Source organism: Haliaeetus albicilla, chromosome 21 (genome assembly GCF_947461875.1).
Source record: "Haliaeetus albicilla chromosome 21, bHalAlb1.1, whole genome shotgun sequence".
In the NCBI taxonomy this organism is placed as follows: domain Eukaryota; kingdom Metazoa; phylum Chordata; class Aves; order Accipitriformes; family Accipitridae; genus Haliaeetus; species Haliaeetus albicilla.
In genome coordinates, this window is record NC_091503.1 from 12,246,239 (window position 1) to 12,262,750 (window position 16,512).

The 16,512-nt window shown below is 41.1% G+C and overlaps 2 protein-coding genes across 7 annotated transcripts in view; one reads left to right on the forward strand and one right to left on the reverse strand.

Moving 5' to 3' along the window:
* PIGN (phosphatidylinositol glycan anchor biosynthesis class N) overlaps nucleotides 1-2,820 on the reverse strand; it is a 111,414-nt gene extending 108,594 nt beyond the window's left edge. Inside the window, exon 1 of the mRNA XM_069808942.1 lies at nucleotides 2,752-2,820. The gene's annotated coding sequence lies outside the window, so the exon portion shown is untranslated. The remainder of the gene's footprint in view (nucleotides 1-2,751) is intronic.
* A 164-nt stretch (nucleotides 2,821-2,984) lies between these two features.
* RELCH (RAB11 binding and LisH domain, coiled-coil and HEAT repeat containing) overlaps nucleotides 2,985-16,512 on the forward strand; it is an 85,784-nt gene continuing 72,256 nt past the window's right edge. For 3 of the 6 annotated variants that reach the window (XM_069808944.1, XM_069808946.1, XM_069808947.1), the window contains exon 1: nucleotides 2,986-3,718. In XM_069808944.1, the coding sequence (XP_069665045.1) occupies nucleotides 3,211-3,718 (508 nt within the window). In that variant the 5' untranslated portion in view covers nucleotides 2,986-3,210. Of the gene's footprint in view, nucleotides 3,719-16,512 lie in introns of all 6 variants that reach the window. The other 3 variants (XM_069808945.1, XM_069808952.1, XM_069808948.1) reach the window with 2 other exon arrangements.

Sequence of the window (16,512 nt, forward strand, 5' to 3'; positions counted from 1 at the left end):
AGTTTCAGAGAAATGGCAGAGGTCTGTAAGCACAAACTACTAACTTTATGAATCTCAACATGTGCATTACTCAGCTCCTGCAGAATATCAAAATATTTTTGAGGTTAGAGTTTACAAAGCACTAACATTCTATTTTTAAGGTCTGAAGATAAACATAAAAATTGTAACTTCCATAAAGTTTCTTTTGAAAGGGAGTAAAAGTTAGTCTTAAATAAACATACATAGACAAAGATTCTTTCAGGTAGCTCAGTTTTAGAAGAAGAGTTAAGCAAGAGTTGGCAGAACTCACAGATCTGCATTATTTTAAAGTAGAAATCAGATTTGTTTCAGATTTGCCTCCATTACTTTGTTTGCTGTCTTGATTGGGAATCCAATCAGATGAAACAAAGCTACCCTACTTCACTGTAGGACTCACTAGGACACGTTAATTCATACATTCCAAGTATTCAGCACATTTTTTTTAAAATGAAATCAACCCTGTCTGTAGAAGCTGAAACAGAAAACCCCTTATAGCTTGACTTAAACTGTGTGTTCACTCGTTGTGAGAGCAGTTGACACTGTACTAGAGTAGCATGGAAAGAAACCATACTTTACACACATACGACCCCACCAAACAGCATAGAGGGAACCTGAAACTGGTCATATGTTTAAGTTCATTAAACTTTGAAGCATTAACTCAAGATTTAACACTTCTACCAAAATCAACACAGTAAAAGCAAAGACTGATTTTTTTTTTCCTACTTATTTCCATCTCAAGAACTGCAAGTTTAAAAGTTCATGAAAAAACACGCATAGATGGAAGAAATTATTTATACAACACCACCTCCAAAAAACTCTGAAGATTTTTTTTTTTTTCTACAAGCCTCTTGTATTTTGGATACTTAGCTTGTCAGACCATTTTTAGAAATCAAGCTGAGATGTATTTAGGTATGTTGTTCTTCAGATATAGAACTCGAGTCCTTCAAAAGTTAGAAGGAAACATTAATTCCAGTAAGAAGCAACACAGCTTGATGAACAATCTGCCTTTCTCAGAATGACTAGCAAATAAATGAAGAGAAAAATAATTTGTAGCTGTCTCTAGTAGACCTATATAATGCTTTGTTGCCAGAACTTACACATCTTTTTCCACCTCACACATCCTCCAAAGCGCTACGCTTTCCTTACCAGGTTTTCTTCTCAGGTCTCTCAAAACAATATCCGTTCGGTATACCACATAAGAAACTGTTTTGAAGCATATTGTTAAAACCAAACTTTTCTACCTACATTCTTCAGCTCTGGAATACACATTTCAGCTGTATTAACTTTAGCCCAGCTAACCATAAATTATTTTGGAGCAACTGAGTGACAACTGTAAATATTTAAGTTAGTTTCATAAACTCAAACAAATAGAGGAATACTTTTACATTATTTTAGGTGAGGAAGAGGGAAAAAAAGTTAGTCCTTCCTGCAACCGCACACAGAAGTCGGCAGAAATCAGTCTCTTAAAAGAAAGATAGAATTTAGTGTTTGAACTACATCTGAACAACTTCAAGGCACATGTAAACATTGCCGATCGCCACTAGAGGCTGCTACAGGACATCAGTAAGTTTTTCCCTCCATTTTAAGGGAAGAGGCACAACAACAGCATATCAACTGTTATCACGTTTATACTTAACATGCTTTAACTCTCCAGAAAGGAAAGGAAAAGCACAAGATTTCTCTAAGGGTTACTAATTCCACCGGAGCACCAACAGTGAAATATTCTTATTTTTATTGTGGTCTGAGTCGAATTTTAAAGCATTTTCGATATACCACCATTTTACTTTACGCTACAACCAGGTCACACCCCAATACTCTCGTTTTGTATATGGACAACATAAAACAGTAAGTTAGTAAAAAAAATTCAAAGTTTATTACAGGAGAGAATGCAAAATTGATTACACTATTCACAAATTTTTATGCAAATTAAAAACAGAAGGAAAGCACTGATCTTTTATAGCATGCTATCACGATATGAATGGAACAGTTTGCAGTCACAGTACTGGACATTGCTTGTAGATCTTGGTATCACTGCAAAACGTTGCCACTATTTTATTACCAAGATTACAGCCGCAGTTTTGCTCTCAGTTAAGCAAGTAACTCCTAGTGAATCAGCTGTACACAAACAGAGCTCCTATTAGTAGGAGTAGGACGTTACTGTCAAAGGGACAGAACACAAACCAACACTGACCCTGTTGTGCATCATTTCTAGTGAGCTGAACTTCCTTCGGTAGCAAACGCCACCTGTTGCTAATCTCTGGCTTCAATTCAAATTTCTTGCCAGGTAAGAGACAAGGTAACAGCTTCGCAACGTCTTTTTAAAACTGACTGCGTCGTACTTCCAGACACGCAACTTACTACCACCCGTGCCTGCACCCTCCCCAGTTCAAGGCCTAGCAGCCACACCTGATGCCGGAGAATTGCTCAGGCCACCCAAGCACCCGCCCGGACCGGGGGCCCCACACTGGCCCACCCAACACAACCCGGGCACCGGGTCGGTCGAGGGGTGCCTTGGAGCCCGGGCCCCAGCCCGGCCTCTGAAGCCGAGCCCTGCACCGCGCCCAGCAACGCCCTTAGGCCCCAGACCGGCCAGAGCTCCCCGGAGACCGGGCAGGGCAGGGCTATGCCCACCCCCTCAATCAGGGACCGGGACCCGAGCGACCGACCCAGCGGCACCCTTCCCCTTCCCTTTTCCCCCCGGGAAGCACTCAGTGCGCACGCGCCACGACTCACTCCTCTCTCCGCCCGCCAGGCCCGGCAACTTCCGCTTCCGCCTGGCCGCTTCCGCCTGGTCGCTCCCGCTGCCCGGCCCCGCCCCCATCCAGGCGTGGCCCGTAAAGCCCCGCCCCCGGGCAAAGGGCCCCGCCCTGAGCTGCCGCCCGTTTCCCGCGCGGAGGGGGCGGGCGCGCGGCCGCAGGCGGGGGAAGCGTCCGGGCGTTGGGGCGCCGTTGGCCGGGGGAGCTCTCGCGAGAGCCGCGATCCGGAAGCGGTAGCGGGGCCGGTGGGAGGCGGCTGAGGAGGCAGCGGCGGCGGCGGGAGGCAGCCGCTGTTGCCGCCGGCGGCAGCGCCCGCAGCAGCGAAGGGGGGCTGGCAGCGGCCCCGGCCCCGCCAGGAGCGGCTTGCGGCGGCGGTTCCGCGCAGGCTTTGCCGAGGTAGCGCCTTGGCGGCCGTCGCGCCGCGTCGGGCTGTAAGATGGCGGCGGCGGGCGGGGGCAGCAGCGTGAACCCCTTCCTCAGCGACTCCGAGGAGGACGAGCCCGAGGAGTCCAGGCCCGGCGGCGGCAGCAGCAGCAGCAACGAGCCGGGCGGGCCGGCGTACCCGCAGCAGGAGGCGGCGGCGGCCGCGGGGAGCCCCGAGGAGCTGCCGGGTTTGCGTGCGGCGGCGCCGGGCGATGCCGGCGGCGGTGCGGGGGCGGGCGGCGGGGCCGGCGCGGGCCCCGGCGCGGGGGAGCCGCCGCGGGTGTCGATGGACGCGATAGCGGCGCAGCTTCTGCGGGACCAGTTCTTGCTGACGGCGCTGGAGCTGCACACGGAGCTGCTGGAGAGCGGCCGGGAGCTGCCCCGGCTCCGCGATTTCTTCTCCAACCCGGGCAACTTCGAGCGGCAGAGCGGCACGCCGCCCGCCGGCGGGGCCCTGGGCGGCCTGGGCGGCAGCGTGCTCGGGGGAGCAGGCGGCAGGGAGCCCGGCTCCGGCCAGCTCAGTAAGTGGCTCTTGGGGGGGCAGGAGGGGGCTGCGGGGGGCCGGGCGGGGGTGCCTCACGGTGCGGCCCTTGGCGGTGGGGAAGAAGGGCGGGCGGGGGGAAGGAAGGCGGTTTTTGCCTCGCTGCTTGTTTTCTGTTACCTGCGTGCGGGACGGGGGGAGGCTGTAGGAGCGGGACGGCCGGGGGCTGAGAAGATGGGGCGCCAGGATCGATGTTACCGCCGTCCCGCTCGCGTACCTTGTCGAGCCTCGGTCTTCCTGTGAAGGTCACGCGTGTGCCAAACGTGGAAGAAATGTGACGGATGGGAATGTCAGCCTTAGTTTTCAGCTGTCTCGGGGTTTCCTGTGCCTTCTTCAGCGCCTGCTGTCAAGAGATAAGTCGTATGCTGCTAGCAGAAAGAGTTAGGAGTGAAGCTACAGCTGCTACACTTAAAAGTCTAAAAAACTGTCAAAAACGGGGCGTTAGGAGCCAGCGTGATATTTCTGCTGATGCATTGGAATGGCTAAGTCATCCAAGGACAGGTCTGAGTTTCACAGGTCACACACAACTAATACAATGTTTCCTGCAATTAAGGCTGTCATGTGTACCAAGCGCCTGCAGTCTTTGGCTAACCATTTTGGAATTTGGAGCTGGGTTAGTCCAGCTTTTGGGATAAAAAAGTGGTGCAGATATTTGGATGGAAAATCATCATGTAGCTGGCCTCAAAAGCTTTTCAGTTTTAATGGTAGAGCAGATGGCTTAGAATAAAGTTACTTGTGCGTCTTATCGATGTTACCGTCAAGAAATGTAGAGTTCTAAAAAGGAGGTAGCTTGTGGAAGTGGCTTTGAGAGAGAGAAGCTGCCCAGCCACCTGACTTTTGACGACTTAATGAACTCATGGGAAGGTACTGAAATGAAAGGAGTTGTGGTTAGCAGACAGCTGAAAGACTTATTTATGTGTATGTGTATTCTGAGACACCTAAAGGCATTTTGTAAATAGTCCCATATTTTTGTTTGCTTTAAAAAAAAGGTTTTAATGTTGCAAAGACATGCAGTTAGACTTAAAATTTGAAAATAACTGATAGTATCTAGGTGTCTGGGATAATAGGAGACATCTAAACTTTCAACTTGTTATTGCTTTTCAATATGTTTTTTTATGCATGCTGTGTTGTTTGTGTTCCGGTTATCTTGTTTATGAATACTTAGAATTTCATACTTGGCTTTGTCTGGCTGAGAGCTTCAGTGTGGGCTGCTTCATTATAAGATTGATGAATGTTGGAAAAACTCATGCTTCAAGGCTTCGAACCGATATAAATTTCTGTTTCATTAAAAGCAGCTTCCTCGGGGATTCCAGTCAATTCATCTGATTGATTAAACATTCTCTTTTCTTTGTTAACATATGTTGTTTCCAGCTATTGATAATGTACATACTCCAGTAGAACTAGAAAAAACAGCAGCCTGTGTTAAGTGTGGTGTTATGCACACAAAAAATGACCTCTTGCGGTCCTAGACCAATGTACACTTATGTGAGAACATCTTAATGATTATTTTGCTAACCTGATGAATGATAGATGGCAATGGGACATCACAATTAAAATAAGGAGGGAGGAGGCAAGGGAGAGAGAGGAGGGGGGACTAAAACTTATTTTGGAGCACTTTAATAATACTGAGGTGTGCTAAAAATAAGCATCACGCTAGACCTTGGGTTAAAGGTTAAGTGTGTTTTGAAATCTGATATCTACACCAGGTTAGAGTGCTTTTCAAAGGGTTTTTTGGTCTCAACAATGATTCAAAAGCCAGTTCATGTGAGTGACATTGAAAGGTGACAGATCCAGAACAATTAAAAAAAAAAGTATTTTTGTATAGCTCCAGTAGATTTTTGAACTTCTTGCCATCGGACTTTCTTGCAGTCTGGAGTCTAGCATTGAGCTAGCAGTTGTGACAGTGCTGTTCAGCTGAATTCTGGTTAATGTCAACAAGAGCTGATAGTCTCATGCCTCTGAATTCATGCCAGTTTCCAAATTTTAAAAAATAGATTGCAGAAGGCTCTGATGGGCTGAAAATTATATGGTCTTTGCGAGAGTTCTTTTCACTTTCCTCTTAAGCATCTGGTATTATTGGGTTTAGGTAGAGGTCTAAGCCACAGGTCAGATACAGCAGTAAGTTTCAATAGTTTATTAAGTTAGTAAAAAAGTTCAGTTTTGTTGAGATGTCCCTTCTGTTGTGCCCACATTCGTGGATGCTCACATGGAGACTTGCAGACAATGTGTGTGAGAGTAGTGCAGGTACGTAGTGCAGGTACATTCTCTCTCTTTAACATGTCAAAAGGTATTTGAAAATAAACCAATAGTTTTCTTCATGGAAACCATTGATGTAGAAAGTAGCGGAGTTTGGCATGGTTGGCATTTCAAGGTCACTTAAATTTTATGCTTCAGTGAAAAAAAATTCTTAATGTGGCCAGATTAAAAAAAAAATATTCTTTATTTCTGTTGATACCTAAAGTCAGAATTTCTTCTCAGCACTAGCTTTGCACCTGCTCCTCCCTGCCCCCAAGTTAGATGAATTTCTATGGTTTTACACCAAGGTCTTTGATAATTTGAGTGGATGCAGAAAAAGCCTGACTGGCAGTTCTTATTGAATGTGAAGTATGTTTGGAATGCTGCCTGAGGATTTCTACCAAGGCATGGAAGGCTTTCATACTGTGCGTTCCTCTACAGAATGGGAGAACTTCAGTGCAAGTGTTCATTGGCACTTCTCAGAATCCTTTTAGGCAAGCTAAACCATGAGTGCATGGTGGAATTTCTTTTGGGCTTTTTTCTGATCTTTCTCTTTATAGACTGCTATAAAGAGATTTTAATGAAGTATCATAGGATTTAAACAACTAGCATCATGTGGTCAGCTAGTGACTTAGAAGCTGTTTTGTCTTTGAACCATGCTTCAGAGCACTTGGTTACAAAAGCAAATGATAGTCAGATGACTAGGATTTCTTAGTTTTTTGCAAAAATACACTTACGTTTTCTAGTAGCAGTAGTGTCACAGCTGCAAACAGAGATTAAGATATATTGTAATGAAAAATATGGAAATGTATATTGTGTCTAGCAACTTTGCTCTTCTAGTCTGAAGCAAATTCACTTTGTGAAGGAGTCAACACTGTTCCTTTAGATGCACAGCACTTGTGTACAGTCATCCTTCATGTCCTGTATCTCTGCTAGATCTTCCCAAACTTCTATGACAGCTTCTTCCCTTGGTTTCAATAGCAGTAGCTCCACATCTGCTAGACCATTTTGATACCACTTTTCTAATGCTACTCATGTGAGTGGTATAATTTGGAAGTCCCTCCTTCATACAGTATTCCAGTTCTTTTACAAGGCTTTGGTTAGCACCTACATATTAAATTTAAATTTGTGTTCCCTTCCCTATCATCCTTGCATAAGAAAGTACAGTACAAATTGAGACACTTGAAACTTAGAAATAAAACTGTGGCTCAAAAGTCTCATCCCTGTTCCCAAACCTCAAATGTTTTCCCGTATATACATACGACCATAATTCGGCTTGAGCATAGTGGGTGAAGAAACTTTTTTGTTTTTTTAATGTGATTGATATGATGCCCTTCAATTGCTATGCTTGGCAAATGCTCTTTCTTGAAAGGAATGCAGCTTACACTGTTAGAACTAGCTTTAGTCTTAAAATCTGCCATTTATTTTTTCTTTATGGCTACAAAAGCTCAACATTCTCAAAAATTTGATATAGCTTTAATGAAAATCATAAAGAAGGGGTTTGAGCATATATGTTATATTTATGTTTTTCAGGAGATGATTTGTTTCTAGTTATTTCCGAAGTGAAGCTGTTTATAACTTTCTGGGGACTTGATTCCAGTTATATTAAGCTAATCTGTGAGTACAAAAGTACAAAGTATTGCTGCTGCTTCATAGTAAGGTCCTGGCTTTGTTTACAATTTGGGATTCTTTTTATTGTTTGTTTGTTTCAGATATTGTGCAGTATCTCTCTGTTTTGCTTATAGCCTTTGAAATTCAGATGCGTCCTACTGGAAAAAGCCATGTGGGAAGAGTGTATTGATTATACTTTTGTGAGAAAGGGGTGTCTTGATAACAGCTCTCAATCCTGAGTTACAGACATTGTGACTGTGCAGGCCCTTGTCACAATCAGTGTTTCACCAGATTTTTGTTTTGTATTAATATATAGCAGAACAGGGCTACCTCAAAACAGTTCATTATATCTCAGCTTAAAAGGCAGTCTAAATGAGATAGGAAACTGGGAAGAAGACTGTCGTGGTTTAACCCCAGCCAGCAACTAAGCACCACGCAGTGCTGTGTTTCTAAAGGAACAGTGCTGACTCCTTCACAAAGTGAATTTGCTTCAAACTAGAAAAGCAAATAATTTCTGTTGTTCTAATGACTAGTTCTTTGTTAGGTGTTTTGTTTTTGTCAGCTCAAGTATTTTGTTTGTTACCTTATGAAAGTAAGCAAAATATGTAGTCTTGTTGGCTACCTCTCCAGATGCTATGAGGTGGAATGATTTGGGAAAGGTGCTCCTCTTAGTAAGGACAGGATGGAAGGGTGCAGATAAATAGGTGATCAAAGCTGCTGGCATCAGCAGATGGAAGAGACTGAATGTCTCTTTAAAAGAAGTACAGAAATCAGTTGAAGGAGTAAGACGTTTGTATGTAATGCTGAAGTAAAGGGAAGCCGAGTTCCCTGCAGACCTGCCAGAAGACAGTAATGCTTGGATGAAACCTGAGAGATTTCATAGTGCTCTGATGTTGGCTTTACTGATAGAGAAGCCAGGTGAACTTTCTCCTATTGCAACTGCTTTAAACCCCCCTCCATTTTACTGACACTGGTATTTCTGTAAAGTTTTCAATGAGATGCACTTCATAGCTTAAAAGCTTCTTAGTTTAAGACTTCGGCAACTGTTGGGAGTTGTCAAAGGGGTGAAACCAGGTCTGCTGGAAGCCATTTCTGATGGATGAGTGGGTAATTTAAGCATTGGCTGACATCTGTGTTGGGGTGATTTGGGATGCAATGGTAGATAGTTAAGACAGGTTAGTCCACATAAGGGTATAACTACCCAAAGAAATAACAAGATAAGGTAGCATGAGATAAGCATGACATTGATGGGCAAAGAAGGACAGACTAGCCACTAATACTAGGCAAGCAAATACCAAGTTATCACTGAGTAGCAAGTGTATCCTGTATGTTCCTGTTATAGTTTACATCGTAGTAACTTACTTGTGTGTTCTTGTTCTCTTAGGATGTTTACAGATATGCTAAGGGGAATTTAGCTGCTTTAGTCCTGATTTTGTTCTGTTCCTATGCCAGAATTACTGTTACTTTTCTATGTTGGGGAAGACAGAAGTGAACCTCTATATAAAGGCACTGTACCTTGTTTAGTTATGTGCGAGTTTAACCATGCCTTGGTTGAAAGCTCCAGCAAAGTGAGCAGGCTTTGTGCTGAAGCAGCACACATTTCCTTCTGACGGTTTTGCTGTTAGGGAAAGGAGAGATTTTGGGGAGTCGGGGGGAGAGAAGGAAAGAAACAGCAGTAAGATTAGCTAGAGCTTTGCATTTCAGAACCAGCCACTGGAAGCTTCTTTAAGATCCCCTGTACATAATTTCAATTCTGTATATCGAGTTTCCTGTAGCTTTTCTTCCTCTGAGAGTTATCTTTTTCTTGACTGAAGATGTGACTTCGTAAATTCTGTTCAGGTGAGGGAGTGCTTGCTGGAAATTTTAGACGAGATTCATTACCTGATACAAAAAGATTTGTCTAATATTTGCAAGCAAGTTATGATCGAGTAGGTATTGATATCAGTTGTGTTGGAAGCTGATCTGTGTGAAGTCCATCATCTCTGTTAATTTAAAATTTGTAAATACTGGACTTCTAGGTTCTGTAAACTCAGAATTACCGAAAATATGGGAAAAGAATATTTTTCAGGAAGTTCTTATACTTTCAAACTAAACTAAGATTTGTTACAAATTCTGAGTTAGGTAATTTATATATATGGAACTATTTAAAGTATAGCATCAGAAGTCTTCTTCCTATCAGTATATAAAGATAAGTCATAAAACCTTATGCAGTTGTGTGTTTGAAGTTATAACTCTTTATCTTCAATGTATTACTCGTATTTCATTTTCTAGTGTATTGTAAAGATGCAGGTTTGAGAAACCGAGTTGAATTCTCCTCTAGCATGGGCTAAAATGGAGTGATTCAGTAAAGGTTGTAGGCCTTGTATTTTTATTTATGATGCACATGTGTGAGATGTGGCACAAAGTATATTGAGTTTGTTGGACAAAAAGGTAAAAAAATTGTGTGAAGATTTTTTTTTTAAAGACAGACCAAGCTGAAAAAGCCTTTGAGAAATACTGAACTCTCTCCCCCAGTGCACCATAGGGGAGAGGCAATTTACTTCCTCCCTTCCTGCAATATAACGCCGCATGATGGTGATGCAACTGATTACTTTGCTGTTGAATTGAAGGAAATACTGTTATGTAAAAACTCACAGAATAAGAATTTCTTATTTATATAAAAAGTACTTTTTCATCTCGGTTTGATGTTGGAGGGGAGAGAGAGCTATCAGCTGTTTTGTCATTTGAGTAAGACAACTCATGACAAAAATAATCACAGAATCACAGCATGGTTGAGGTGGGAAGGGACCTCTGGAGGCTGTCTGGTCCGGTCCCTCAGCTAAAGCAGCGCAACCTACAGCCAGTTGCTCAGGACCATGTCCGGATGGCTTTTGAATATCTCTGTGGACAGAGACTCCACAACCTCTTTGCACAACCTGTGCCAGTGCTCGGTCACCCTCACAGTAGAAAAGTGTTTCCTGATGTTCAGAGGGAACCTCCTGTGTTTCAGTTTGTGCCCATTGCCTCTGGGCCAGTCCCTGGGCACCACTGAGAAGAGCCTGGCTCCGTCCTCTTTGCACCCTCCCTTCAGGTATTTATACACATTTCTGAGATCCCCCTTGAGTCTTCTCTTCTCCAGGCTGAACAGCCCCAGCTCTCTCAGCCTCTCCTCATAGGAGAGATGCTTCGGTCTCTAGTTGCGAGTTTTTAATTATTTTTTTTAATGTATTTTTTAAATTCTGCATAGAATTTAACGTTGTTAAAACTTAACTGGAAAATTTACTGCTGTCCTGAGATAAATGCGGAAATCGGGGAAAGGGAAACATACTAGAATTGAAATATGAAGAAAACTGAGATGATACAATGCTTGAGAATCAAGATGGGTTATTATCTATACACTTTAAGTAGTTCCTCAGCAAAGACAGCCATTTAAGGATTATATTGATATAATTTTACTTGATGTCAGAGAGTGTAACAAAAAGCTGGGTTACAGCAGAGAATGGAAAAATCCTTGTAATGCAAGTTAATTGATACACTTTGGGAAATGCAGTGCTGCGACATAGAGCATATGGAGTTAATTTGGTGCTGGTGATGCTTTCTGACTTCTGCTGAAGCCAGCTAGGGTCTTGAGCTGGAAGAAGTACCTCCATGCCTTGTTTCTCCCTTAGCTTTTTTGTTTTGGGAAGATCTGGTAGCTCAGGCACACTGCAGCACATATATAGGGAGCCAGGCTAGGTTTGATGCTTTCCCCAAGGTCATATGCTCCTGGACTTCAGTGTTCACTGCAGCAACATTCAAATGGCTTTGTGCAGGGCTGGCTTAATTCTTTCAGACTCTCCTAGTTTGGATGCTGCCTGAGACTGTCTATGCAATAAGCTCCCCATAAAAGCAGTATGTTGCTGGTACGGCTCTCCATGAGATCAGCTCGGGTGCATCTGTATCTTAACCCAATTCAGTGAGTGAGTGTTATTTGTGTGCTAGGGTGCAAGATCTATCTGTTTTCTACTTGTAATTTCATCTTTCTCATGAGCTTCTACTGTGTGCCTGTCATGGGAGCGAGGCTTACATCTTTTTACTGCAATGTGTCTGCAAAGTATTTGTTTCGTGTATCTGGTGATTGTTTTTTTTCTTTTCTGCTGTTCTTGGCCAACAAGCATAGGTTAGTTTTCTCCAAGTAGCTTTAGGGTTTTTACCCTCATGTACTTTCTATAGCTTGTTCGTAGCTTGTTAGTAATATGAAATACATAAATGTATTGATCATCTGTTTTCAGTCTGGTTCGGATTGCCCATCAGGGACTAGTATTATCTTACCGTCTTGAATGACTGTTTTAGGTAATTTGTAAATGGATTGCTCTGACAGCTTGAAAGTTAATTTTATTCTAGTAGCTTTACTTCACTTAGTTTCCTTTTCATTTGGTGATGGTCTGAGGAGTTCTTTTCAGAACATACCAACTTGGAAAATTCAGCAGGTCTGACTGAGTTAGAACATCTGGGAGAGAGCAAAAGAGGCACTTGTAGTTGCAAAACAAGGTTGATAGGTTAGGTACTTACGATCTAGTGCCTGATGCAATTAATTACTTAAAGGCTCTTAGTTCCCTCTCAGAGTTACCATAGCAATGTGGAATGTGTTGATCTGGCAAAATTTACTCTTCAAGTTCAAATTGGTTTAAAAAATTTATATATAAGTCTGTTTCTACCATAAAGGTTTTATGGTAGATCAGTTATCTGCTGCCATGGATCGAGTTTGCTTTGCTGGCTGATCCAGCATTGGTAAGCTTGGAACAAGTTGAAACATATCAGAAGTTTTAAATGCAGCAGCCATTTAAGGCTTCTCAAGGTAATATTGCTTCAGAGTTGTCTTGTGAAATTTGATAAGGCTTAAAGAAATTTGCAGTATAATTTATAGGGAATTAAATAGTTTAATTCATTTATTCATATGTATTGCACAACATATCTATTTCAGTTGCTACATAATGCAGCCACAAATACAAACTGTGAATTGATGATCACTTGTTAAAGTGTTAATGATGTGCAATTCTTTCATTTAATGTAGAAGGGACTCCATTAAAGCCGTTCGGGTTTTTACGTTATTCCACATCTTCTGTGAATGCTATCCCTCTTTCCAGTTGGTTTATTCACATAGACATATGTGTAGTTCAGTACTAATATGGTGCTTAAGCATGTGCAGTTAAATATAAGAGGAAATTTATTCTTTCTCCCAGGTAGTCTCTGTCCCCAGTTTCCTTGGCTTCTGCTGTTCTGTGCCTGTGATACTGTGCAGGACAGCTGAAAATGCAAGTTATTCAAGGGCATGCTTTTCCAGACCAGTATCTCTAGAAGAGAGCAGGCCGTCTGTTGCATGGCCATAAGGGCTAGTTTACTCTAGGTCTTGAATATTTAAGGCAGGTGAAATACCTAGTTTGCTGACTACTTTACCACCAACAGAAACAGATCTAAAATATATATTTATGCACTCGCATTTCCTTAGGACTGAACTTCAACAGTTCTTTTATTGTACCTGTAGCACAGAGAAAAAAAAGTGGCAGACCTGAGTAGTTTCTAAGGAAACTTCGCCATCAGGATCTGTTATCAGAGTACTTGCTGGTTTGCCTGTATCTCTTTGAACTTAAAAATTAGGTTGGATGTCCTAAATGTAAAGATAAGCTGTACCCTATAAAATGTGTTGTACTGTTGTCCTTTCCAGATGTATATGAAGTTTTTTTTTCCAGCCTTTGATTTGCAGACCCCTTAAAGTTTCAGCTTTGATCTCCTTATGACATAATTTTATTTTAGATGAAAAATTTTCCATCAGAGGTTCCTCTGTACAAGAAGGTTGTATGTGTATAATCCCCAACTACTTTCATTGTATAGTTGTTCATAACATTTGGAGTCTAATTTACTGCCATATATTAAGATGTAGCATGTCTGCTGGTTGAATTATCTTTTTTTTTTTAATTCATAAGAAAATTGAACCTTGGCAATTCCCTATTTTAATAATTTTGTTCTACAAAACAAATATTCGATTTTCAGTTCAAGAACAAAATACAGCTTATTTCTATTGCTGCAGAGAATTGCATCCTGGAGTCCTATTGGGTTTTTTTCTTTTCTAGTAATAGCCATCAGGATGGTGATGCTAAGGAATAATTTTTGATGGCCTCAGTCATTCGCTTGTGTAACTTTCAGTGTCTGTTTTTATTCAGGAGAAGCTAGAAGGCATTAACCTGAGATGGTTTGTAAGTAGAGTTGTACCCAGGACTGAACTGAGTGGTCTTGTTAAGGTTTCTCCCAAGTGAAATCCTATGTAGTGAAAATGTAGTTTAGTGAAGGAAGTGGTTTTTTATCCAGTAAAATTACTTCTGGTGGATCCAAGTTGGTTGTGTGATACTTCCAACACCAATGTTAAAACATTTTAACTTTCTCTAAAGTAAAAAAGAAAAAAAGTAAAATAAAAAAATAGTCTGTGCTTCTGGAGCTCTTCTTGGATAAATATTCAGAAATCTCTATATAAATCTTTTGTTGTATCCAGTAGCATGAACAATGTTCCGTAACAGTTTTTTCCAAGCCTGTGGTACGTTGCATGTTCCTGTTTGGTAAGGCTCCAGTAAATGACAAGTAAAACTATATTGAACTATCAGGTATAATGTCTTCAAAGAGGGTTTTTTGTTTTCTTTTTTTAATGCAAAGTACTGTTTTTTCTTTATTCTCCAGATAGTGATGTGTGAGGGTGGATTCCTGAAGAGTATAGATGATGGTTCTGTACTAGCACGATAGGCGTAAGTTATTATCCAGTCTAATGGACTTTGGACTTTTATTATCTCCAAAAAGGTTGTATCCCCCTATGATATGTGCGAGCTGTCTGCCTACAGCTGTTTCTTCCTACATGTAACTCGTGTAAAGCCTGGCATAAACTGGGAAAGATTTTGTCCAAGTATATGGAATATCCAGTGGAAAGCTGCTCTGATCTTGATTGGAAGGATTCGCTTTGCACTGCATCTTGTTCCATACGGATGCTAATCAAAACCAAATTTCCAGTTATTTCTCTGATCAGTTTAAAATGTGGTTAGCCAGCTATTTTGCTCATCAGTTTAAAATAAGGCAACAGTCTTGTTTCAGGGTTACAGATATTTTTCAGTACAAGTGAACACTTAGAGATGCAAAGTGAATTTGTCTTGTACAAGTGTAGTATCATTATTACTTCTTCTTGAATTTCAAGGAAAAAGATGGAGTTCTTGGTCTTCATATGCTCTGACTGGTTAATTTTTAGTACATAATGATACAATTTCCTGTGATCTTGGAGAAAATACAGCAACTTAATGGCTGCTTTACCAACTAGTAATTTTTTTATAATCAATTTAGATGTTTGAAAAGTAAATTCAAAAGCTTCCAAAAGATTTGTTGAATTTTTTGGCGTTTTTTTCTTGAGCCTTGCTATCAAGAAGTAGTATCGCTTGGTTTGTCTATTTTTAGCTGATTTACAATGTTATGCTCATGTAAAGATTAATTAAAGATGTATTTTTATAGAAGACTGCAACTTATTTCTGCTTAATTCATGTACTGTGAAACTATGGCTAACATAATCCCTTTTGGTGTCCTTTTAGGTAAGCTGGTAAAAATAAACTGGTTTTACCATCAGAGTGAATGAAACCTAACCTCTTTCATATTATGTATGTCAGTGGAAGGGGATTATCACTTTGTTTTACATTTTTCTCCTTATATAGTTATACTCAGCTTTCAGTGAAAGAGCTGAATATGCCTAGGGAACAGAAGCTGTCAGCAGAAATCTGTATGTCATACAGGTGACAGTTCTGGGAATAAGAAAGGAATTAAAATTCCTTTCCTCTGGAAAGAAGCAATGTTTTAAAAGATTGTAAAAGTTAATAAGCAAAATGTGGTGGTGAACCTGATTTTTAACTTCACAAATGAAATTAAAACCACTGCATTTTTCAATAGATGGATTAAAAAACTTCGTGGCTTTCAGTATCAAATATAAATCTTAGCTTTCTGATTTTGTTAACCCTTTTCCAGTGGTAGAGTTAAGAGACAAGAACTATACACAGGCTCTCCTTTGCTATCCCAGTCTATCTCCTGGCATTTCACTAGTATGGGCTATGAAAAGCCTAAGCCTATTTCACTTGTTTTCTGTGCACCTGTGGCACTCCCTTGTTCCATATTGCAGTGATAGGCTTTGTGGAGTTGTTTACACCTGTTTGTTGCTTTACCAATTCTGAAACATTAAACTGACAGCAATTATTTTTTCACTATTCATTAGGAAAGCTCTTAGAAAAAAGGAATTGCTGATTAAAAAGAAAACTATTTTAATTCAGAATACTAGAGAAAGAAATATAAAAGTCACATGCAGATGACTTGGTAAGAATGTGCGTATCATGACAGGAAAATGGCTTCCCACTGCTGTATCACATTGGGTTGTTTTGTAGAAAAGAAACAGAATTCAGCCAAAGTGTACTTCCCCTTTTCAGTGGTTCCCCCCTGCAAGATTCTGCTTTGATTATTCTTTGCTAGATAACTTAAACCTAAGATTTTTCTTTTTTATCTAAAAAATAATCTGAATAAATATACATTGTTTTCCTAAAAATTTGATTTTTTTTCTTTTCCCCTTTCAGGTCAGAAAGTAGTTTTCTGAATGCTTTAGTTGAAATACTTCCACTCAGTGTACTGGAGTACAACTATTTGTACTTCAGAAAAATGGTGATGTTTCACATTCCTCAAGTGATCTACTTGGCTGAGCACAGCCCTTCCCTTGTTGATTCCTCTCATTCGAACAGCCCTGCTTGTTTTCCTGGTGAATGAGGGCGTTGCATTCCTGGCAGGGAGGTACCTTTTCAGCCTCTGATCCTTTGCTGAGCAGGTATATCCTTTATGGAAGTGTAAAATTTGAGGTTATAAGATGTTATTTCATAATTTTCTGGATGATGGCATTGGTCTTAAGGG